We start from the raw sequence: 25847 nt of genomic DNA, 5'->3' as shown, positions 1-25847 counted from the left end.
AATTTTTACACACACAATTTAATCGTAAGGTTTTGATACCCACTATGAAATCGTTCCATATAAAATTTTTAAACTTCCGCTGCACCGGGTATCAATCCTGATTGATCTGATCGCCGCGTTCTCCAACAATTATATTCAAGCCCATTTATTTTTTCTTGAAACATCTGTATTGCATGGACATGTGAATTCTTACTTGAAGTGAAAGTTTGATCATAATAAATTTGTTTGTGCGAGTATTGTTCTATCTCTATAATTATTATTTTTAATTTCATATATTTATTCAATATTTTTTTAACTTTTTTCAAAAAAAAATTTGGAGTATGAGGAGTTGCGGGTATGAGAATTTCTGGAATAAGTTTGCACTGTGAAGGAAAACTAAAATTTGCATTTATTTTACGTTTGTGCCACTTCTTGAGAATTTTCATTTACTCTTGTTCTGAATTGTTGCAGGAGATAAAGGTGGATGTTAATCTATGATTGAACGAGTGTTTCAAGTTAATTTGTATAGATTAGTTCATTAATCTATTTTCTAGCTTAGATTGAATTAGAATTAGAGTTTTGATTTATTTGTAATTTGTAATATTGAAAAATGTATATTAAATTTTATTTTGGAAATTTTAAATTTTGATTTATTTATAATATTAAAAATTTGTATATTAAAATTTATTTTTTTGTTTTTTATTTGAGAAATGACAACGGATTTTATCCATTGTCTTTGTCATTCTAAAACTGTTGTATTTTTCAGTGTTGTAAAAAGTTCGTTAAAAGACAATGGCTAAAATCCGTTGTCGTAGGGAGAAAATACAACGAATTTTATCCGTTGTCATTGGGAGAAAAGACAACGGATCCGTTGTCGTTGGGCGCACTTTCAACAACATCGAAAAGTACAACAATTTTTTGAAGCCTACGACAACGAATAAAATCCATTGTCTTTTGCCGTTTTTGTATTCTCGTTGATGAAGAACTTGATGAATCTAATAGAGAACAAATGGTTGTTATTCTGAGATATGTTGATCTCAATGGGTTTATAAGAGAGAGATTTTTTGAAGTTGTGAATGTTGAAAACACAAATGCATTAACTTTGAAGAAGGATATATGTAATGTATTAAGTAAATACAATCTCATGATTGAAAATTTAAGAGGTCAAGGATATGACGGTGCTAGCAATATGCGGGGTGAAGGGAATGGACTACAAGCTTTATTTCTTAAAGATTGTCCACATGCTTATTATGTTCATTGTTTTGCACACAGACTACAACTTTCTTTGGTTGCAGTTTCTAAAGAAGTGCATGATGTGCGGCGCTTCTTTTCAACTCTAAGCACAATTGTTAATTTTTTTAGTGCTTCGAGTAAACGTCATTTTCAGTTAAAATCAATTCGAGAAGCTGAAGTTATTGATTTGATAGCATCAGGGGAAGTTGAGACTGATACTGGAGCTAATCAAGGTTGTTCTTTGCAACGAGCTGGAGCTACTCGTTGGAGCTAACATTTTAACTATGTTCGAAGATTGATTGATTTGTTTGGTTCAACTTGTAAGCTTCTAGAAGATCTTATTGATATAGGTTTGAACAGTAATATTCGTGGAGAGGCTAAAGGTTTGTGTTTGAATATGAAATCATTTGAGTTTGTATTCATCTTATTTTTTATGTGTGAAGTTTTGGGAGTATCAGATATGTTGTGTCAAAAATTGCAGAAAGACAACATCGACATTTTGAGTGCCATGGATTTAGTGTCTACTATTAAGTTGGTTCTTCAACAGATCCGAAATGATAGATGGGAAAGTTTTCTTTTGACTGTGATAGAGTTTTGTGAATATAATGATGTTGATGTGCCTGATTTAGAGAACCGTTATATGAAAGGTACAAAACGTTCATGTCAGCAAAAGAATGATATAACAGTACAAGATCATTATCATTTTCATATCTTCAATGTTGTGATAGATTTTCAGTTGATGGAACTGAATGATAGATTTTCGGAGAGAACGGTGGAACTTCTTACTCTTAGTAATGCACTGAATCTTGTAGATGGGTTCAAATCATTTTCTCCCTCTGCTGTTTGTTCTCTAGTTGATAAGTTTTATCATAAAGATTTTACTAAAGAAGAAAAAGAAGATTTGGAGAGACAACTAGACCATTATAAGTTTGATGTGCCTCATCATGAACGATTTCAAAAACTTGACTCAATTTCTCACTTGTGTCAAACATTGGTTGCAACTAGTAAGTCACTCATCTACCCCTTAATTGACAGACTGTTTCGATTGGTGTTGACCCTTCCGATTTCTACAGCAACTACAGAGCGAGCTTTTTTTGGGATGAAACTCATCAAGACGTCACTTCATAATAAAATGGATAACGAGTTCTTAACCAATACCATGGTTATCTTTATTGAAAGAGAGATTGCTACTACTATTGATACTGAGTATGTTATTGACAAATTTGATATTTTGAAGAATCGCAAGTTGCGACTCAAGTAAAATTTTGTTATATATATTTTTTATTGTATGATCATTATATTTTTCATTTTGATCTTTAATGTTAATTTAATATGTCATATATTTTGTATGATTATAAGTTTGGTTCAAATGAAATTTCGCCCACTAGAACAAAAGTCTTTGGCTACTCCCCTGCCCAGCCGTGAGCCATAAAAAAAAATAAAGAAGAAACCGAGCAAACAACTAACAACGCGAGCCAAGTTTTTTTATTTTTTAAAAAAACATAATCATCGTGAACTTATATTCACACACAAATGCAACCACAAGTATTTAAGCATAAAAGCATCACATACTATGATCTAAACGGCGAGAGGAAATAATTTCGAACATGCCTCAATCAACAAATAAAAGTATAGAAATGGAGCTGGAGACGAGCCGATCAATAACCCGTACAAATCTTGAAATTCTACCAAGATTTTCGTGAGGTGTGTCCAAGTGAAGGAGGTGGCTAAGGAGTCCCCTGCTTGAAGAAGAACGACATGAGGAAGATGGTGAAAAATATGGCTTATATCGGGATTTTAAAACGTCATAGATCTTGGGCCCAAATAAGTATTTTGGTTAATGATTATGGGCTCAGAAAATAATTAAGGAGTTAGCCCAAATCTAATATTTTGAACCCAATAAAATGACAAATTTTCGGATTTATTAAAAGCCCAATTTAAAAAGTGCCATAAAAGTCCTTAAAATGACCCAATTAGGTGAAAAATGAACTTTAAAATATTTACATGTATAAAACCTAAAATTTTCTATAAAATAAACCTTAAAATATTTATTTTTGGCTCTTAAAATTCTTAGGACAAAAATTTAAATAAAACTTTTATCGCGGTCGACCACTGCTCGGTCTACGCGCTCAAAATAATATTTTTCTACAAAAATTCATAACACTTAAAATACTCGGATTAAGATCCTAAGTATATTTAAAACACATAATCAGGATAAATAAAAGTCATCTAAACCTTTAATTTACTTTATTATTATTTAATTCTATTTAAAATATTAACTTTTCTAATTATGCATATGGTTTATGTAAGAGAAAATTCTAGGCGTTGCAATAAATGTCATCAAACAATTCTTACTTAGGCAGCAGAACAAGAAAAGTGAAGTGTGGAAGATTATAAAGTATACATATTATGATGTTGTCATTCAAGATCATAGGTTTTCATTCAATAAAGAAGAAAAATTTTGTTTTTATTGTAGGTCCATGAGGTGGTGTTAACATGTTATGTCAGCAAATAATGAGGCATGATATAATTTTAGCGTTGTGTGTTATTGATTATCTGACACTTATCTCATGATAATTTTAGATGTGACAATAGTATTTAGCTCTTGGTTATTCATGCATCAATAGAAATGAAAATTTTCTCCACGAGTTCGGGGTCCTATAGAAAATCCGAATCCATGCATCAATATGGATGAAAATTTTCCCACGAGTTCAGGGTCCTATATAAAATTCGAAACAAGACGGGTTTGAAGAAGATTATTCAGGTATGGGTTCAAGGATGGAGATTTTATAAAATCCCAACAATATATGTATGATATGTCGGTTCAAGCGGAACCCATTTTGAATGAGAATGGAGCGAGTTATGGGTTTTAATAGGTGAAGCGCTTGAATGATCCTAAGTGTGAGTTCAAGGCCATAAATTCCCATCTTTTGGTTGTCTCCTAATTCACCATCCCAGTCATTCACATTTGAGTCTCTCGCATGATCATTGAGTAAATATTTTCATGTGCACAACATTTACATATGCATGCTAAGTCCCAGAATCAAGGACAAAAGGAAAATAACTTTTACGAACGAAGTGAAATGATTGTGACTATAGAAATGACGTGTATGTGTGGGGTTGAGAGACGTTCTGACCTAACTTACCAAAGAATGTGTATGTGTGGGGTTGAGAGACGTCTTGGCCTACCTTACCAAATAGTGGGGTAGAGAGAAATCTTGGCCTCCCTTACCAAGTATGAGCAAGACGGGTTGGAAAATACCTGACCTTCTTGCGGCATAGTGCACTGCAACCATGATCATGATAAAAACCACAGGGTCACAATTCAAGGATCTAAGTTCGCCAAGATATTTCATGTTTATTCTTCAATAAAGTTTTCACAGATACAGTGATTATGCTTGACTTAGCCATGCATATGTTTCATTCATGATCTTTTATTTGTTTTGAAGTTTACCTTTGTTTAAAGTTTGGGGCACAAAACAATAGTACTTTTAGTATCAGCTATTTTAAATTTGCGTGTGCTTGTATTTATGTAGTACTCTTTATCCCCCCATATTCTTGCTGAGTCTTTTATACTCACTCCACTTATCTATTTTCAGGTGAGTACGATTCCCTAGGTACTGAGGAGCAGGATCCCTAGGGTGAGGCCACTGGTGGTGCAGGCCCATGACCGTCGCTGTTCTTCTTTTAGTTCCGCAAACTCTAATGATATGTAATAATGAATCTTAGTATTTTAAACATTTACAGTTATTTGCAGGATGAGTCTTCCCTGCTTTTGATCTTTTGGCATGTAAACTTATCCACCTGTCATACCGCATCGAGCAAGGTTAACTTACTTTTATTTCGTGGTATTCTGATTCGGATTTTATCCGGTGTTTATTTTATTTGTTTGAACTGCTGCTTGTGACAGGTTGGATTTTTTTAATAATTTTAAGCGGGTCATGGAAATTGTTTTTGAAAAATCCCATATTTTCTCTATTAATTAAATTAGTCTAGAGTGTTGGAGTCCTCTCAATGCTATACGACTTTTACATCGATTCCTCATGTCTATCATTCAACTCGATCTAGTCATGATGCCTCTGACTCGATCCCACCTCACCTAATGCCAAGTACACTTACAAAAATAAGACAATAGCCGGATAAATCCGATGAGAATAATATTTTCAGTAAAAGCAACAAACATGCAATATCAAGTAATATATCAAAATCAAGATATAACTTCAACATATTCCAAATATGAAATGGAATGAAATGCATGTCTTTAAAATTGGAATTATCTAATCAGATAATCAAAGGAATACTCGGTTCTTTGGTTGGGATCCGGATCGAGGTGAATGATGTATACCCCGATCCTCTAGACTTCAGGGCAACTACAAGGAGTATTCAGACACTGGAAGACATCAACAACCCAAACACTCGCATTATAATCCCCTAAACATCTATTTCAAAATGAAATCAAATCATTTGGCTCAAGATGAATGCATGTGCAAATCGAAATACATTCAAACATATAATTCAAGTAATTCAAATAACATGCAAGTATGTGATTCCATGGAACTCAAAAATCAACTCGGATTCGAATATTCATCCCTATCCAATTCAATGTTGACTTATACTTTTTTCTCGATTCGAAGCTTCAACTCAGGATAAGCTACAAGGAACAAAAGATACAATCACAATCTAATCCAACCTCAATTCAAATCAACAAGTTAATCAAGTTACCAATTCACGATCAACTCGTGACAATTCAAACTCTATCGACTCCGAGCCCAACAGCCTTCAAACCAATCTGTAATAAAGTAATAAAGGATCGAAGTCAACATTCAAACTCAACGGAATACGACTCAAACAATTCAAACCAATCGATATTCCAAAACTCAAATCGGCGACATAACGGCTAATAAACGGATAACCGAAAAACCACAAACTCAGCATATCAATCCATACAACCCATAAAAACTACAATATCAACAAAAAAAACTCAAAATAAACAACATCCAAACCCCCCATTCTCGAATTTAGCCTAAAAAATCACAACAAATCCAAACATTGTTCTTTTTCGATCTGACTTCAAATAAACGTTCTATGATAGCTCAAGCACAACATATCCGAAAATAATTTGATTCCAACAACATCCGAAAAATGAAGTATATATGATCGAAGAAATACTTACGTTAAAACGAAACCCTCGAAACCGTGATCGCGAATCTACCTTCGGATTAAATTTCTACCCGACGGATCGTGCAAAACCGGGATTTGAAAAGCTTGATGAAACTTTTTGGGTCTTCAATGGAGGAAGAAAAAGTTGGAGAAGGAGAAGAGATAATGAAGAATCCTTGTCATGCTTATACAATTAAAGACAAAGTCAAAAGACCAAAATTGCACTTTAGTCCCTAAAATTTTTAAAAATTACAATTCAGTCCCTGATCAAATTCAATTCAATCCCTCAAACTTCTAATCTAAGAAAATCAGTAATGAACTCAATTAAGAATATTTCGGGGCGTTACAATTTTCCCCCTCTAAGAATAGATTTCGTCCTCGAAATCGAATAAGAATCAATCCCTTAAGATAGAAATAAAGAACCAAGTACTGAAATAAGAACTCACGTCATAGAAATAAATCTGGAAATCGATGTCTCATATCAGACTCTATCTCCCAAGTCGCTTATTCGACTCCGTGTCCGCTCCACTGAACTTTCACTAATGGAATAGACTTGTTTCTGAGCTGCTTCTCTTTTCGGTCAAAAATCTGTATCGGTCGCTCGAAGTAGCTCAACGTCTCATGAAGTTTGGCCTCGTCTAGCTGAAGAATATGAGAAGGATCTGGATGATATTTCCGCAACATAGAGACGTGAAAGACATCATACCAAAAAAGGACGGAGGAAGTGCAAGTCTGTAGGCAAGATCGTCTATCTTCTCCAGAATTTCATAAGGACCGATGAATCTCGGAGACAACTTTACTCTCTTCCTAAATCTAACTGTGTCTCTGAATGGAGAAGTCTTCAGAAATACTCGGTCTCCCTAATCGAAATACAGAGGTTTGCGTATGATATTCGCATACTTCGTCTGTCTATCCTGAGATGTCTTCATTCTCAACCGAATAATCTTCACCTGCTCAGCCATGTCTCGAATCATATCTGGTCCCAAGTCAGGTGACTCAAAAATCTCATCCCAGTACAAAGGAGATCTGCATTTCTTTCCGTACAACGCCTTGAAAGGAGCCATCCCGATACTCGTCTGATAGCTGTTGTTGTAAGAGAACTCAACAGAGGTAAAGAATCCTACCAATTAGTGCAAAATTTAAGCACTACAGCTCGTAACATATCATCTAAAGTCTGAATCGTCCACTCTGACTGACCGTCGGTCTGAGTATGATATGTTGTACTCAGATGCAATCGAGTAACAAGTGCCTCTTGAAGACTGTGCCAAAAATGAGAAGTAAACCAAGGGTCTCGGTCTGAAATAATAGACTTAGGCACACCATGCAATCTGACAAAGTTCTTGACATAAATATCGGCCATCTGATCGTGTCGATACGTTATCTTGTACGGGATAAAGCAAACAGATTTTGTCAATCGGTCGATCACTACCCAGATAGCATCACAACCTCAGACTGAACGCGGTACCTTTGTGACAAAATCCATCGAAATGTGATCTTATTTCCAATATGAAACTGATAAACCGTGCAATAGACCACCGGGTTGCTTCCTATCTACTTTCACCTGCTGACAGTTCAGACATCGGGATACAAATCTCGTGAAATCACTCTTCATCTTCTTCCACCAGAACTGGTTCTTCAAGTCATTATACATATTTCGGCCAACAGGATGAATACTGAATTGACTGCAATGTGCCTCTCGCAAGATTCTTTGTCTCAACTCAGAAATATCGGGCACAACAATACGATTATTCACAAACAAAGCATCATCACTAACCTAAAAATCAGACTGGTGTCCTGATCTGACTTTCTCTATCGAACTCTGAATGCTCAGATCATATTTCTGTGCTTCTTTGATCTTCAACAATAACTCTGGTTCGGCTTGAATAGCAAAAACTTGGATAGATCTCCTATCTGTCTCAAAATCTAAACCAAAAGTGCAACAATCATCGATCAAATGAGAAACACCGATAGTAGATAGAGATAGTGTTCAAATCTTTTGGCTCAAAGCATCAGCAGCTGCATTCGATTTCCCCGAATAATACTTGATTTCACAGTTTAAGTCCTTTAGCAGATCTAACCATCTTCTCTGTATCATATTCAATTCTGACTACGAAAACAAATACTTCAAGCTTTTATGATCTGAAAAGATTTCAAAGGTTTCACCATAAAGATAGTGACGCCAGATCTTCAAAGCAAAAATAATTGCTGCCAGCTCAAGATCATGAACCGGATATTGAATCTCGTGCGGTTTCAACTGCCTCGATGCATAGTCTATCACGTGCTTCCTCAGCATCAAAACACATCCCAAACCTCGGTGAGAAGAATCGCAGTAAACTGAAAAACCACCAGTACCTGAAGGAATGGATAGAACTGGAGCACTAGTCAATTTCCTCTTCAAATCAACAAAACTGGTCTCACAAGCCTCGGTACAGACAAAAGGCGCATTCTTCTGAGTTAGTTGAGTAATCGGCTTTGCAATAGAGGAGACTCTCTCGATGAATCTGCGATAGTAACCCGCTAAACCCATAATACTTCGAATCTCAAGCACAGATGTTGGTCTTGGTGCTACAACTTAAATTGTAATTCACCCAAGTGTAGGTTGTCTGCAAGTAATATACTCGTGAGTACGAGATCGATTCACGGAAAGGATGTTGTAAGTTTAATTTTAGCAATGATATATTATAGATGGAAATATTATTATAAAACTTCAAATACACAAATTATAAAATTGTCAAGATTTCAAAGGTTCATTGTTGGTTTATTTAAGATTGCTTAACAAAAATAAATAAAAGAAACTAAAATAAGAATAAACATAAAAAAACAATTAAATATTTAAAAAAGTATATCATATAATATAGTTCCCACTATATTAATATCAGATTAACCGATATTTAATATATGGTACCCATAATATATATATAGATGCGTAAATATAAACATAAAAGAACAATTAAATATTTAAACAAGTATATCATATAATATAGTTTCCACTATATTAATATCAAATTAACCGATATTTAATACATGATACCCATAATATATATATATATATATATATATATATAAATGCATAAATATAAATTGACATAAAAGTAAATGTTAGGTCAAATCACAATATTTTATTTAGAACAACCGGCAGAGCCACACTATTGTCAAAATAAAATATATGACTTTTTTTTTGTTAGATGCGAGAAAGTAAATATTAGTTGCGGAAATATAAATGTTAGTTATGGAAAAGTAAATGTTAGTTGCGAAAAAGTAAATGTTAGTTCAAATCACAATATATTATTTAGAACAACCGGCAGAGCCATTCTATTGTCTAAATAATATATATGGCTTTATTATAAATTGATACATATATTTATAGTATATAATTATTGTAGTATTTATTGTATCATATTAGACAACAAATCAAGGTAGCCACATTTAAGGTACCAAGTATTTGATATAAATAGATAACAATAAATCATCCAAATTATACCTACAAATAAAGATCAATTAGTAAAACAAAATAAAAAAGAAAAGAAAAGAATATACAAAATATAAACAATCTTACTTGACCAACAATGAAACCTTTTCACCTTGACATAAAAGGATTTAGCTTGCCATGAACATAAGACTAAAGAGTAAGGATAAAAGAAATTTCATACTTAAACTTGGAGAAATATGCACACTCAAACTCTTATTCTTACACACACAATATTTATTTTACAAGTGAGGAATTTCTCTACATTTTTGCACACTACAAAGTTTATACAACACATCTATTTATAGACTAAATGAGAGCAAGAGTCCAAGACTCATTAAATATGGAATAGTAAAGTTGGTGGATGCTTGTCTCCTTGAATGTTAATATCATGACCCAACTTTAATTGGCATGTTTGATGCCTTAGACCACCGATTCAGCCTTTTCATACAACATAGAACACGTATAAAATTTTATATAGATGTGTTTGGACATATAATTCACATATTTTGGGTAAAAGGTGAAATAGTTATGATATTTTTACTATAAGCTGGTTATAGTATAAGTAAATCTGTCTTCTTTTTTATTTTTGATAATTTGATCATCTTAATGAGGTTTTTGGAATTCCTTGTCTTCTACAAAGTTGAAGATGCCTCTTTTTTGATGCTAAAGGATTTGAGATTACTCCAATAAGACCTTTGTAGCTTGAGTAATTTTATTTTTATCAAACCTGTGCAAATCGTAAAATATAACATTTTTAGTAAAACATTTAAATATAAACACATAACACTAAAATAATACAACTTCATAATTTTAATGAAGCTTTATTTATAAATCTTATTATCAACCAATATATTAATACATAATTGGATGGGATATACATATATATTTCACACAATATAAAAATATTAAATATATATATAATTTTTTATATAAATATTTTCTAAAAACTTTGAGAATAATATAATCAAAATGATAATAGAATTCATTTTCATAACATGTATAATATCAGGAATATTAATGTAAAATTCTCAACTCCATATTCTCTCGGGTTAAAGTATTTCATATATAGTTTTTTTTCACTCATGGAGTTGGAAAAAAATTATACACTCATTGAAAATGGATAATATGTAAAACAGACAATCAAATAACGTAATATTGAAAATAAGATAGGATAATTTACAAAGAATAAACTCATTTTGTTTTTGTTTTTGTATTCTTTTTTCTTTCTATTTTTTTTACTTGGCTGCAAATTTTTTTTACATAACCAAATACCTCCAGTCAAAAAACAATACCTCCAATAAACTCTGAAAATGTAACATTTTTTTTTTTTCAAAGTTTATTTATTTATTTATTTATTATGAGGTAAATCTATTATATTGATAATTATAGTAGAGATATTAATACTCTACATCATTACAATCAAACTTCAAACAACTTTGCAGCCAATTTTTATGTGCACAATGTTTTTTTGTTTTTTTTCAAAATGGGTTTAATCTAGTAATCAAACATTTCTTAATAATCAATAAAAGCTTATAAGTTGTTTTTTTCAATTCTCACCTCTCACTCACAAAATTTATGTAAGTATATATTGCACTTTTACAAATTAATTTCTTTAATTATACATGTTATTATTCATTCAATCAATATAATTTTAACTATATACTCATAAAAGTTTTAGAAAATATGTTATTTTAAAACAGACAAATATATAGTTATTTATAACTTATATCCCATCAATTATATATTTTCTATTAAATTGATAAAGAAGTGTAAACAAACATATATATAAAAAAAAAAGACTTCATTTTCTTAGTAGTTTGCAATTTGAATATATACGAAATATTAAAATCTAATCTATTGTGATAATACGATAAATAAAAACAAATGTGTCTCAGTATTTTTTGACTCCTTACCCTGACATTGAAAAAGAAAATATATATTATTATAGCAATATTTTTTTATTTTTATAAACCCTCCCCCAAACCTGAATATGACATTTTTTTTTTAGTTTTTTTAAAAGAAAAATATAGAGTACATGATGAAAGAGATATCACCTGAAATTTATTGAAGATGAGGAACAAACACAAACCAACTCACTACATGTTGAATCAATGATCCAGTTTCCTTTTCTTACTGGTTGGTTGAGACCAATTGATCTTTGTTATAGCCGAATCAGTTGATGAACAAAAGCTTGGAGATCATCAATTAATTGGTCATCATTCGAAGCATAGATGAGCATCCTTCGTGAATTTTCTGAAATGAAATTTTGTTTCACAGCTACATCAAGAAAAGTCAACAAATCATCATAATAGTTATTGATATTCAACAAACCAACAGGTTTATTATGGATATTAAGTTGTGCCCAAGAAACAACATGAAAAATTTCTTCTAAAGTACCAAAACCACCAGGTAAGACAATAAAAGCATCAGAATTTTTTATCATTTTAGTTATTCTCTCGTACATTGTTGAAACTTTCAACTCTTCCCCAATCGTAAAACCTGTAATATTTCCTTCAGCTAAAGCTGTAGGAATAATACCCAAAACTTGACTACCTCCAAGATGAGCTGCTGTTGAAATAGATCCCATTAACCCAATATTGCCTCATCCGTATACCAAGTGAATTTTTCTCTCTGCTAACTTTTTTCCAAGATTAATTGCTGCATCAACAAATATTTCATTCTTTCCAGTATTAGAACCACAAAAGACACAAATATTTTTCAATTTTTGTGAAGAAGATCCTGCCATTTTTTTTTATTTTCTACAAAAATATAGAGATAGTTGAGTGATTTTATAAGGGAAACAAGAAATACGACAGAAATAGGAATACTGGTGTGAACATAATAACGAAAACAATAAAAATAATAATATATAATAATAGCATGCATGCGTATAAACAGTGATGTGATTGTGGATCACAGTGTTCCTCTGGTTTACATCCAGAAATGGATTCAATATTTATGAGTCGAGGGTTGGCTTACCATCCAATTTTCTTATAAATTGGCAAATAGGCTCTTTTTTAGTCAGATTCCCAAGACCATTACCATGACGCTGCGCTTGGAATAGTTTTCATAAATGGAGAATTTGACCTTGCACATCTCCACTAGAATGCGTCTCAAGAGTCAATGAGATATCATCTAATGACTCCTTACTCAGCTCATTCTTAATGAAATCAATTTTATCTTCTCTATTTGTGGAAACATATCCCAAAGATCTGCATCGTCTATCACAAGTCCATCGGGCACATTTATGACAAACATCTAACCTGTTGGCCCTCCTTTTCTTTGCATAGGTGCTTTTTCCTAGTATAGACATATTTTGAACATGTAAGAATTTTGGAACTTCGCCACCTATTCGAACCTTAGCTTCAATTATAAGACGAATATTCTCCGGAATTCCTTTTTTCATAAGCATTCTCAATCTTTCACGCCTGTCTTCATTGATCATTCTCATAAATTTTTTAGAAACAAAAGAAGATAAATATTTTCCATGTTATTTGATAGCATATTCCATTTTGAAAATAAAGCAAAATATTTTTTTTATTTTTGGATCAGTTATTGTGGGAAACCAATTTAACCGACTATAAGAGCCACAGAGTACCGTTATCCGTCACTTAACCGGGAAGTGAACTAATTTCTGCAAAAATAAAATGAAAATATTAATAAGAATTAAGTTGGATCATATAAAGGCATAAAATTTTCATCAAGAATTTCATTTTCTAAAAATGGTTTAAGTTTTTGCCCATTAAATTTAAATAAATTAATATTTTTGGGATTTTTAACATCAACAACACCATGAGGATAAACAAATTTAACAATAAATGGTCCACACCATCGCGATCTAATTTTTCCTGAAAACAAATGCAAGCAAGAATTATAAAGTAAAACTTTTTGTCCAATTTCAAAAGATTTCTTCATAATATTTTTATCATGAAAAACTTTTATTTTCTCTTTAAAATCTTTGCATTTTTAGTTGTTTTCTTTGACAACAATTGATCTCTACATACCTCAAAATGACAAAATTTAATGACACTACTTACCTCATTGTCGGGTATGCATCGTCGAAAAATTGATCAGGAAAATACTTAAATAAATAAGGATCATCCCAATAAATTTTTTTTTACCTCTTTCAAGAATTTATTTTTATCTTGTAAACTCCAATGAGAAGATATTTTATTTGTCACAAGAAAATTTACAATATTAGCAAACCAAGGCATAGTAGTAGCATAAAATAGTTGATCATCCGAAAAATTTTCATTTATTGGTATTTTGTTTTGAGATGATTCAGATATTATTTTTGATAAATGATCGGCTACTAAATTTTCTTTTTCTTCTTCAAGTTGATTGTTTTCTTCAAATAATTTTGATTCAAAAAAATTTTTCGAGTCAAAATTTTTCATTAAACAAACATCAGATTGTTGATTTAAGTTTTCTTGTTGACATTCTTCTATGATAGTTTTTATTGCATTATCATCTTCATTTCAGTAATACATAGTTGTTTACTTAAATTGAAAACATTAAGTTATAAAGTCATATTTCTAAAACATAATTTCATTATTCCATTTCGACAATTAATTAAAGCATTTGAAGTTGCGAGAAATACACGTCCCAATATTACTGGAATTTCATTATGCACCTTTACTGGTTGTGTATCCAAGACAATAAAATCCACAAGATATATGAATTTATCCACTTGAACTAACACATCTTCTACGATACCTCCAGGTATTTTGATTGACCTATCGGCTAGTAGAAGAGTAACAGATGTAGGTTTTAAATCTCCCAACTTAAGTTTTTCATAAACTGAATAAGGAAGTAAATTCACACTTGCTCCCAAATCTAACAAAGCTTTTTTAATTTTATTTTTTCCAATAGTACATGAAATTGTTGGACAACCAGTATCTTTATATTTCAAGAAGAATTATTTTTAATAATAGAACTTACTTGATCCGTTAAGAATGCTTTCTTCTTTACATGTAATTGTCTTTTCACAGTACATAAATCTTTTAAAAAATTTGCATAAGAAGGTACTTGTTTAATAGCATCTAATAATGGAATATTTATTTTTACTTGTTTAAAGACTTTATAAATATCAAAATCATTTTTTGTTTTTTATTATTAACTAATGCATGAGAAAAAGGAACATGTTTATTTGACTCAAATATTACTTCAGATAATTTATCATCAACTTTCTTATTTTTAGGACCCAAAGCATCATCTTTCTCAAAAGTATCAGGATTTGAATCCTTACTCTTTGAGTTTAATTGATTTTTGTTTTCATAACTATATGGATCATTAACAATTTTTTCACTTCTAAGAGTAATAACAGATTTTACTTGATCAAATTTCTCTTGATTTTGATTTTTAGGATTAGGTTGTGGTTGAGATGAAAATTTTCCTTTTTCATGAATATTAAGTGCAGATGCAAATTTTGCAAAAGTTTCTTTCAAATCATTCATAGATTGAATGTTTTGAATATTGATAGACTCTTGCTTTTGAATGTATGCATGAATTTCATCTTCAAAATATTTTCTTGGAGGTGGGATATAAGGAGCATAACCTTGATGATTTTGGTTATTTTGAGAAGGTTGTTGTGAAGGTTGTGCATTATTATCGTTCTTCCAACTAAAATTAGGATGATTTCTCCAACCAGGATTATATGTTTGTCAAAAAGGATATAATGTTGGTTTTTTAAAATTGTTAACATAATTGGCTTGTTCATGGAGACAATATTCTTTAAATGAAGGCAAAGTTGGACAATTTTTTGTAAAATGATCATGTGTGTCATATATATGACAAACAATTTCTTGAACACTTTTTAATTGATCACTCTTTTTCATTTCTAATGACTCGATTTTTCTTGCTAAAGATGCAAGTTTAGCTTGAATATCTACATCATCTTTAAGATGATAAATACCAACCCCATTTGTTGAATTATTAGTTTTACTTGGTGGTTCAATTGAGCGTATATTATCCCAATTTTGAGCATTTTCTGCTAATGACTCCAAATATTCCATAGCTTCATTTGGGTTTTTATCTTCAAAAGTTCCATTACACATGAATTCTATCATTTGTCTATCTTTAGGTATTAAACCTTCATAAAAGTCAGAAACTATCCTTCATATTTCAAAACCATGATGTGGGAATGTATTAAGTAACTCTTTATATCTATCCCAACATTGATAAAATGTTTTCTCTTGTTTTTGAGAAAAAGTTGTAATTTATTTTTTAAAAGAGTATGTTCTATGGGAAGGAAAAAACTTTTTTAGAAATTGTTGTTGCACTTCTTCCCATGATCGTATTGAACTTGATCTCAAATTTTGCAACCATGTTTTAGCTTTATCTGTTAAGAAAAAAGAAAAAAGCTTTAATCGAACAATATCCATGCTACAATTTTGGTCATTATAAGTGTTGCAAACCTCCTCAAATTCTCTTAAATGCAAATATGGATTTTCAGAATCTAGGGCATGAAAATTTGGTAAAATTTGAATGATTTGTGGCTTAAAATTGAAATTAGACGCATCAGGAGGAAAAACTAAACAAGATGGTGTACTAGTTCTTATTGGATTCATATGGTGCCTAAGTGTTCTTGGTTGTTCATATTCTTGATTATTATTATTATTATTATTATTATTATTATTATTATTATTATTATTATTATTATTATTATTATTATTATTATTATTATTATTATTATTATTATTATTATTATTATTATTATTATTATTATTATTATTATTATCATCTTTATTATTATAATTATCCTCCATGTTTAAAATATTTTCAGATACTCGAACAAGTCTACCACTTTGTTTACGACTCAAACAATCATACAATTAAAAACAACATATTATTTACATAAATAACATAAATAACAAAAATTAAACTTAATTTATACCTTCCCGGCAACGGCGCCAAAAACTTGCTACAACTTAAATTGTAATTCACCCAAGTGTAGGTTGTCTGCAAGTAATATACTCGTGAGTACGAGATCAATCCACGGAGAGGATGTTGTAAGTTTAATTTTAGCAATGATATATTATAGATGGAAATATTATTATAAAACTTCAAATACACAAATTATAAAATTGTCAAGGCTTCAAAGGTTCATTGTTGGTTTATTTAAGATTGCTTAACAAAAATAAATAAAAGAAACTAAAATAAACATAAACATAAAAGAACAATTAAATATTTAAACAAGTATATCATATAATATAGTTCCCACTATATTAATATCAGATTAACCGATATTTAATACATGATACCTATAATATATATATATATATATATATATATATATATAGATGCGTAAATATAAACATAAAAGAACAATTAAATATTTAAACAAGTATATCATATAATATAGTTTCCACTATATTAATATCAGATTAACCGATATTTAATACATGATACCCATAATATATATATATATATATATATATATATATATATATATATAAATTGACATAAAAGTAAATGTTAGGTCAAATCACAATATTTTATTTATAAAAACGGTAGAGCCACACTATTGTCTAAATAAAATATATGACTTTTTTTATGTTAGATGCGAGAAAGTAAATGTTAGTTGCGGAAATATAAATTTTAGTTACGGAAAAGTAAATGTTAGTTGCGAGAAAGTAAATTTTAGTTCAAATCAAAATATATTATTTAGAACGACCGGCAGAGCCATGCTATTCTCTAAATAATATATATGACTTTATTATAAATTGATACAAATATTTATAGTATATAATTATTGTAGTATTTATTGTATCATATTTGACAATAAATCAAGGTAGCCACATTTAAGGTACCAAATATTTGATATACATAGATAACAATAAATCATCCAAATTATACCTACAAATAAAGATCAATTAGTAAAAAATAAATAAAAATAGAAAAGGAAAGAATATACTAAATATAAACAATCTTACTTGACCAACAATGAAACCTTTTCACCTTGACATAAAAGGATTTAGCTTCCCATGAACATAATACTCAAGAGTAAGGATAAAAGAAATTTCATACTTAAACTTGGAGAAATATGCACACTCAAACTCTTATTCTTACACACACAATATTTATTTTACAAGTGAAGAATTTCTCTACACTTTTACACACTACAAAGCTTATAAAACACATCTATTTATAGGCCAAATGAGAGCAAGAGTCCAAGGCTCATTAAATGTAGAATAGTAAAGTTGGTGGGTGCTTGTCACCTTGAATGTCAATATCATGACCCAACTTTAATTGGCATGTTTGATGCCTTAGACAACCGATTCAGCCTTTTCATTCAACATAGAACACGTAGAAAATTTTGTTTAGATGTGTTTGGATATATAATTCTACTCTTTTGGGTAAAAGATGAAATAGTTATGATATTTTTACTACAAGTTGATCATAGTAAAAATAAATCTGTATCCTTTTTGATTTTTGATAATTTGATCATCTTAATTAGGTTTTTGGAATTCCTGGAGTGCACTTTGTACTTATCCTGGAGTGCAAGGTTCAAGTCTTGGAGAGGGCATGAAATTCCCCAACAGGAGGGGAATAGGCCATGGGTATGGCTGGGTCTGCCCAGAGAGGGTTAGCAGAGCGCAGAGGCCCAGTCCATTAGAATCCATCTACTAAAATCTCAACTAATTCTCATCAAATCTCAGATCTATTTCAGGAAATTCAACTGGAAAATGACAGTGACGATGACTTCACACCACTCATCAGGTCACTTCAAACTCCTGAACCTGAACTAGTGGAACCAGTATTTGAGGGTCATGGCTTTGATCAACCAGTTAACACTCACCAAACTCACCCAGTTGAGGAAGGTGAAGCACAACAGCTTGAGGCTCAAGAACGTCACTTACACACTAAAGGCACAGAATTTTGCTACGACAATGTGTCTGATCAAACCCAAGAAAAAAATGTGCACACTGAGAATCACCCTGAATCAAGACTGAAATGGTCCAAGAAGCATCCAATAAATTTGGTGATAGGTAATCCTACAGCACCACTAAGTACACGAGGACAAATGATCAAGGAACTTCTTCATGTAGTCTTCATATCTCAAGTAGAACCAAAGAAAATTGAAGATGCACTGGCTGATAGCTGTTGGATAGAAGCCATGCAAGAAGAGCTCAATCAGTTTACAAGAAACTTAGTCTGGGATCTTGTTCCAAGACCATCTTATCAAACTATTATAGGAACTCGATGGGTCTTCAAAAATAATCTTAATGAAGATGGAACTGTCATTAGGAACAAATCTAGGTTGGTAGCCCAAGGGTATAAGCAAGAGGAAGGAATTGATTATGATGAGACTTATGCACCAGTAGCTAGACTGGAAGCCATAAGAATGTTCCTTGCTTATGCATCTTTCAAGGATTTCAAGGTTTATCAGATGGATGTCAAAATTGCTTTCTTAAATGGCAACCTTCAAGAGAAAGTCTTTGTTGAACAACCACCTAGATTTGTCAACCATCTATTCCCAGATCATGTTTAACATTTAAATAAATCTCTATATGGACTGAAACAGGCTCATAGAGCTTGGTAAGACACTTTAACTCAATTTCTTCTTGAACACGAATTTACCATAGGCACAGTTGATAAGACTCTATTTAAATTCACAAAATGTGATCACACACTACTAGTACAAATATATGTTGATGATACTATCTTTGGGTCAACTAACCCCAAACTGTGCACAAAATTTTCTAAGTTAATGTAGGAAAAATTCAAGATGAGCATGATGGGTGAATTAAATTTCATTCTTGGATTGCAAGTTCGGCAAATGGAGAATGAGACATTTATCAGCCAAACTAAATACACCAAGGAACTAAAGAAAAATTTGTCATGGAAAACTGCATAGTTGCAACTACTCCCATGGGTGCATCAATTAAGCTTGACAAGGACGAAGGGGGAATACCAGTTGATGCAACAATGTATCAGGGTCTCATTGGATCACTACTGTATTTAACAGCCAGTAGACCCGACATTGTCTTTGCAGTATGTCTTTGTGCTAGGTTCCAAGCCAATTGATAAGTGCATTTTATGCACTTAATTTTCATATGATTTGACTTGGATTTTGTGATGTATCGAGTAGATTTTATGCGTATTTGTTGTTGTTTTTGTGAGATGCAAGGATTGGAGGAAAAGTAACGAGAAGAGACGAAAAAAGTAATTATGGAGCTGCACGTTTAAACAAATAATGAAGCTGATAGATACATTCAAATCCGATCTTCATCGTTCACAATGAATTTTGGGATTTTTTAAAGCTGCTGTCAAAATTTCAACTCAATCCGAACTCAAGTTATGATTTTTGCAAGAATGTTGCGCGAGCTGGATGCGCTGTAGCGCACCCGCGCCCGGAACGGCGCACCCGCACCTTGTAGCTCTTATTTTGAGAAATTTATCGGCGATCAGCGCCCCTGCACCCTAGTACAGCGCACCCATGCCCTGGAACCCAAAAACGCGGCGCACCCACGCCTGACGTGTCGTATTTTTGGAAACTTTTAGTCTCGAACTTTAAAAGGACTCTTTGGCATATATCAGATTAGAAACGAGGGTTTTAATCAGTTTTTGAAGGCTAGAGATGGCTAGAGACCAGGGAAAAGGGAGAAAAAGCATTCTTGGCACGAAGACGGACGAAGCGACTACCTGAGACGGAGAAGCATCATCTACCTTTGTTTTTATTTCATTCTTTCTCCTAATTTTTGAATGATGTTCAAGAACATGCTTTGTTTGATTTTTATTTTCATTATGAACTAATTCCTTTGTCTAGAGGGATGACGTAGTTTGACTTGAAACCATGTTTTTGATATTTTGATTGATATATTAGAATTATTCATTCGGTTTATTTGTGTTTTCCTGAATTGATTGCGTTCAATTTACTGGCCATAGATTGAATGATATTTTATTTAGAATCTATCACTCGAGAGAGGAGATTTTGAATACGACATAGGAAAATGCATCTTTGGTGTTTATATTGTTTGAGAGGCATATAACTCCATAGAAGTCATAGAAGAATTCTTGTGCTATTTACCGGATTTAATAATTGAACTTTGATAGAGATATTGAGTTTGCCATTGAATACGAATTTTTGCTTGACACTCGAGAGAGGTAGTAGAAAATAATAGGAATTCTTGGCTAATAAACTAGAAAAATTTATGATATATATTTCTTTATGAATTAACTTGGTGGATGGTTAAGTGATGTCGAACCTCTAGAATTTGTCTCTCATTGAATTTTTGTCTTGCGAACTCGTCGTTAATTAATTTTATTTATTGCAAATTTTAGTTTGATATAACTCAAATCATTCTCGTAGCTCTACATAGGATTAAGATTTGATTAGTTGCAAATATTTAATATAATATCATTTTATTCATTCTCCGTGGGATCGACTTAGACTCATTTTCTATATTAAAACTTGACACCGTGCACTTGCGGGCACAAAATTACGCAACAAGTTTTTGGCGCCGTTGTCGGGGAGTGAATTTTATTTGATTTATATTAAATTGTGCTAATTAGTCTTAATTTTGAGTTAGAGCATTTTATTTTATTTTTTTGGTTCTAATTTTAAATTTTTCCTCTCTATGCAGTTTATGCGAAAAAGCCAAAGTTACGACTCACTGCTCTTTGATCCGGAAATCGAGAAAACTGCCAAAGCTTTGAGAAAAGTTAGAAGAGAAGAGTTGCAACAAATGGCTGAGGAAAGGGAAAGAGCTGTCAATAATGCTCCGGTGCCGATCAGAGATCACTTTCGACCGGTGATCAATAATCATTATTCTGGGATAGCTAGGCAGAATATCACAACAAATAATTTTGAGTTGAAGCCAGCTTTGATTAATATGGTGCAGCAAAATCAATTCAGGGGTGAAGCTACTGAAGATCCAAATTTGCATCTGCGCACCTTTCTGGAGATTGCTGACACAGTGAAAATTCATGGTGTTACTGAAGACACCATCAGACTACGATTGTTCTCATTCTCTCTTAGGTACAATGCTCGTAGTTGGTTGCAGTCATTACCTCTTGGGAGCATCACTACATGGGAAGACATGACATCTAAATTTCTAGCTAAGTACTTTCCATTTGCCAAGTCTGCCCAGCTGAAAATTGAGATCACAACCTTCAAACAGCAAGATCATAAGTTATTGTATGAATCTTGGGAGCACTACAAGGAATTTCTTAGGAAGGGTCCGAACCAAAATTTTCCAGATTGGGAACAGATCGAATTATTCTACAATGGTTTGAATGGGCCAACTCGTCTTTCTGTGGATGCTGCTACTGGTGGTTCGATATTCTCTAAATTTCCTGCGGATGCATATGAGATGCTTGAACAGATGACTATTAACAGTTATCAGTGGCTGAACGAGAGATCTGCGATAAGAAAGCCTGCTGGAATTCATGAGGTTGATGCGTTAACTGCTTTGACTGCTCAGATGGCTACTATTTCTACACAGTTGGCTGCACTGACCAAAGGAAATAAAGTTTCTATTAAGACAGCATCACTGGCGACTTTCGTAAATTCTCCTGATGTATTTGAGAGTGTGGAGCAAGCTCAATATGTGAACAACAGAAATTACAACAACTATCGAGGTAATCCTATACCCAATCAATATCATCCTAGTTTGCGTAATCATGAGAATTTTTCATATGCAAATAATAATAATGTATTGAATCATCCACCGGGGTTCAATAATCAAAAGGATGAGGGTAGATCATCTTTGGAGGATTTGGTTGGTAATTTTATTTCTGAGTCCACAAAAAGATTTGAAAGAACTGAGAATAAACTTGATAATATGGAGATACACTTGACCAATGTGGGTGCTTCTATGAAAAATCTTGAAATACAAATTGGTCAACTTGCAAATGCCTTGATGAATCAGCAGAGAGGATCTTTTCCTAGCAATACTGAGGTTAATCCTAGAGAGCAATGCAAGGTTGTTATTTTTAGAAGTGACAAGGAACTTGGAACAGATAAGCCGAAGGCAGTGGATGATGAAGAAGTTGAAGAGATTGTGGTAGAGTCTGAAAAATCTGATAGCCAAAATTCCAGCAAGTCTGCAGTTGTGCCTGAGAAACCGCCTGTGCCAAAAGTTGTTCTGCCATATCCTCAGCGGTTCAAGAAGAAAGCGTTGGATGAGAAGTTTTCTAAGTTTCTTGATATCTTCAAGAAAATTCATATTAATATTTCATTCGCTGATGCTTTGGAACAGATGCCGCATTATGCAAAATTCATGAAGGATGTGATGGCGAGGAAGAGAAAGCTTAAAGAGTTTGAAACAGTGAAGTTGATAGAGGAGTGCAGCTAGGGGTGGAATCGGGTCGGGATACCCGTCCCGTAACCCCCTTACCCGATTCCCGTCCCGATAGAAATTGGGATATTTTTTTTCTCCTGATCCCACACCCGAGATGTGTCGAGACCCAAATGTTCGGGATCCCAAACATTCGGGATCCCGTCGTTCGGGAGAGGGTAATCCCGAATAATATTTTTTTTAAAAAAAAATTCTAGGAAAATATTTTTTTGAAAAAAATTTATGAAAAAAATCAAACAATTTCTTAATAAATTACAAATAAATTAAAATTTCTTCATATATAACCATTAAAAAAATAAAACATTTTTTTAGTACATTACAAATAAACTAAAACAACTACTTGATTAATAAAAAACATATAATTATTCATAATAATAAAAAAAAACAAAATAAAAAATTATAACTCAATGTTAATATTAAAAAATATAAATATAAAAAAAATTATATGGTATATAATTATAAAAAATTAATATTAAAAGATAAAATTAAAAAATAATAATTTTTTTAATTAAAAAAATATTATTAAAAAATATTATTTTTATATTCGGATCGGGTCGGGAATACCGTCGGGAAGGGTTGCCTATCCCGATCCCGATCCCGACATTGATCGGGTCGGGAAAAATCCCGAACACTCGGGTCGGGAAAATTTCGGGGCGGAAAAAATTCGGGACGGGAACGGGTTGGGAATCGGGACGGGTCGGGATTTTTTAAAAATTTGCCACCCCTAAGTGCAGCGCCATCCTACAAAAGAAACTGCCACAGAAATTGAAAGATCCAGGGAGTTTCACTATTCCTTGTATTATTGGTGTTGCGACTGTTAATAGAGCATTATGTGATTTAGGTGCAAGTATTAATTTAATGCCTTTGTCTATTTTCAGGTCTTTGGAGCTTGGCGAGGTGAAACCAACCACGATTACTGTGCAGTTGGCAGACCGTTCTCTGACATATCCTCGAGGAGTTGTGGAAGATGTATTGGTAAAAGTAGATAAATTAATTTTTTCTGCTGACTTTGTAGTGTTTGATATGGAAGAAGATCAAGATGTCCCTCTAATTTTGGGGCGACCATTCTTGGCAACTGGAAGAGCTTTAATTGATGTGCAGGAGGGTGAATTAACTCTACGAGTTGGTGGTGAAGCGGTCACTTTTAATATTTATAAGACCACGAATTACCAAGATAAAGTACGTGCTTGTAATCACATTGATTTATTTGATTCTTCTGTGAATAATTTTGGTGTAGGAATAGAGTTAAAAAGTGGGCGAAATCCGAAGGTGGCAAAGAAGGTGAAAAATAAAGCTAAGTCTAAGATGATTTTTGAGTATGTTTGGAGAGTGAAAGAGAGGAACAAAACCTCCAGTAAAGTGACAGGAATTGGCTAAAATCAGCTTCAAGTCGGGCTGAAAACTTTAAACCAAGCGCTTGTTGGGAGGCAACCCAAGTTTTATTTTATTTTTGTTTTGTTTTAGTATTTTTAATTTTTTTTAATTTATTTAAATTTTAATTTTTTTGAGGGCATGTCTTGTTCACGCGCTAACATTGAATTTTCTACTCTAGGTCCTTGTAAAGAAATATCGAGTATCAATGTCCCTGCCCCAAAAATTATGATGGACTATGACTACTGACGGTCATGCCACAGGTATGTGCATTCCTCCATTCTTGTTTTCGAATTATCGTACATTGAGGACAATGCACATATTTAAGTTTTGGGGGGTGTTTAAAAAATTTGAAAATTGTGAAATTTTTCATGAGTTAGTTTGAGTTAAACGCATAATGTGTAATTGTGTTGGCCAATGATGAAAATAATTTTTGTGCTAAAAATCTTGAGTTAACTTTATTTAATCTTGAGTTCTCACCCATATGAACTATGCCTTGATTGTTGACACTCTAGTGATTAGAGAAGCTTTGTGATTTTGTGAGTGGATTGGATGATTTGATTATTAACTTTGGTGATTTGTATTCAAAACCGAGGTAGACTTCTACGATCTTAGAAATGATTTAGGCAATTTTTTTAAAAAAGTGAATAATTAAAAAGTTGCCAAAGCAACATAGAAAAAATATATATATATATATTTTTACAACTCCATCCGGGCCTGGAAAGGGATTGAAATCCTAATCACCAATCCATGGCTAAGTTTGCGGATAAAATGAGGTTGATGCTCCATCCGGGCTATAGACGAGGGGATTTAAATCCGAATCTTATCTTTAGTTATAGCTAAGTCTGCGGCTAATTATTGGGGCTAAAATAAAACTTAGTGCAAAATCCAGCGATGTTATGAAAAAACTATGATATAACTTGAAATGTCCTTTTGATCTTAGTGAGTAGAAGTTGAACTTGGTGGAGAGTGTTTTGAAACTAGAGAGCGGAATTGATGAATCTATGAAACAAACTTGTTACATTAGTGTATCGAAAGCGAGGAGGATAGACAAGATTGGAAAATCACACACACACGAGAACTCATGAGAAAGTTAGCGGACATGTGTATTGAATCTTGGAATGTAAAAATTTGGAGGTCGACTATATTGCTCATTACTGTTTTGCTCGGGACTAGAAAAAGTCTAAGTTTGGGGGGATTTGAAAAGTGAATTTTATGAACTTAATTTGCATATGATTTGATATGGATTTTGTGATGTATCGAGTAGATTTTATGCATATTTGTTGTTGTTTTTGTGAGATGCAAGGATTGGAGGAAAAGTAACGAGAAGA

At 32.4% G+C, this 25847-nt stretch overlaps 1 protein-coding gene across 1 annotated transcript; it reads left to right on the top strand.

The window, feature by feature from the left end:
- The first annotated feature begins 19684 nt into the window (after window positions 1-19684).
- Window positions 19685-24522, top strand: LOC140874309 (uncharacterized). Its single transcript, XM_073277584.1, has 6 exons — window positions 19685-19837; window positions 21688-22239; window positions 22291-22365; window positions 22537-22926; window positions 23047-23120; window positions 24024-24522. Exons 1-6 carry the CDS (start codon window positions 19685-19687, stop codon window positions 24520-24522), a joined length of 1743 nt encoding a protein of 580 aa, XP_073133685.1.
- Window positions 24523-25847: the final 1325 nt, after the last annotated feature.

Source organism: Henckelia pumila, chromosome 1, assembly GCF_033568475.1.
Source record: "Henckelia pumila isolate YLH828 chromosome 1, ASM3356847v2, whole genome shotgun sequence".
NCBI lineage: Eukaryota > Viridiplantae > Streptophyta > Magnoliopsida > Lamiales > Gesneriaceae > Henckelia > Henckelia pumila.
The sequence above is the reverse complement of the archived record's forward strand: the minus strand, read 5'-3'. Positions and strand labels throughout refer to the sequence as shown.

Coding starts and splice junctions, on each gene's coding strand:
- LOC140874309 (XM_073277584.1), top strand. CDS start 19,685: ATGGAAAACTGCATAGTTGCAACTACTCCCATGGGTGCATCAATTAAG. Junction 19,838..21,687: donor GACCCGACATTGTCTTTGCA/GTATGTCTTTGT, acceptor AATATGGTGCAG/CAAAATCAATTCAGGGGTGA. Junction 22,240..22,290: donor AGCCTGCTGGAATTCATGAG/GTTGATGCGTTA, acceptor ATTTCTACACAG/TTGGCTGCACTGACCAAAGG.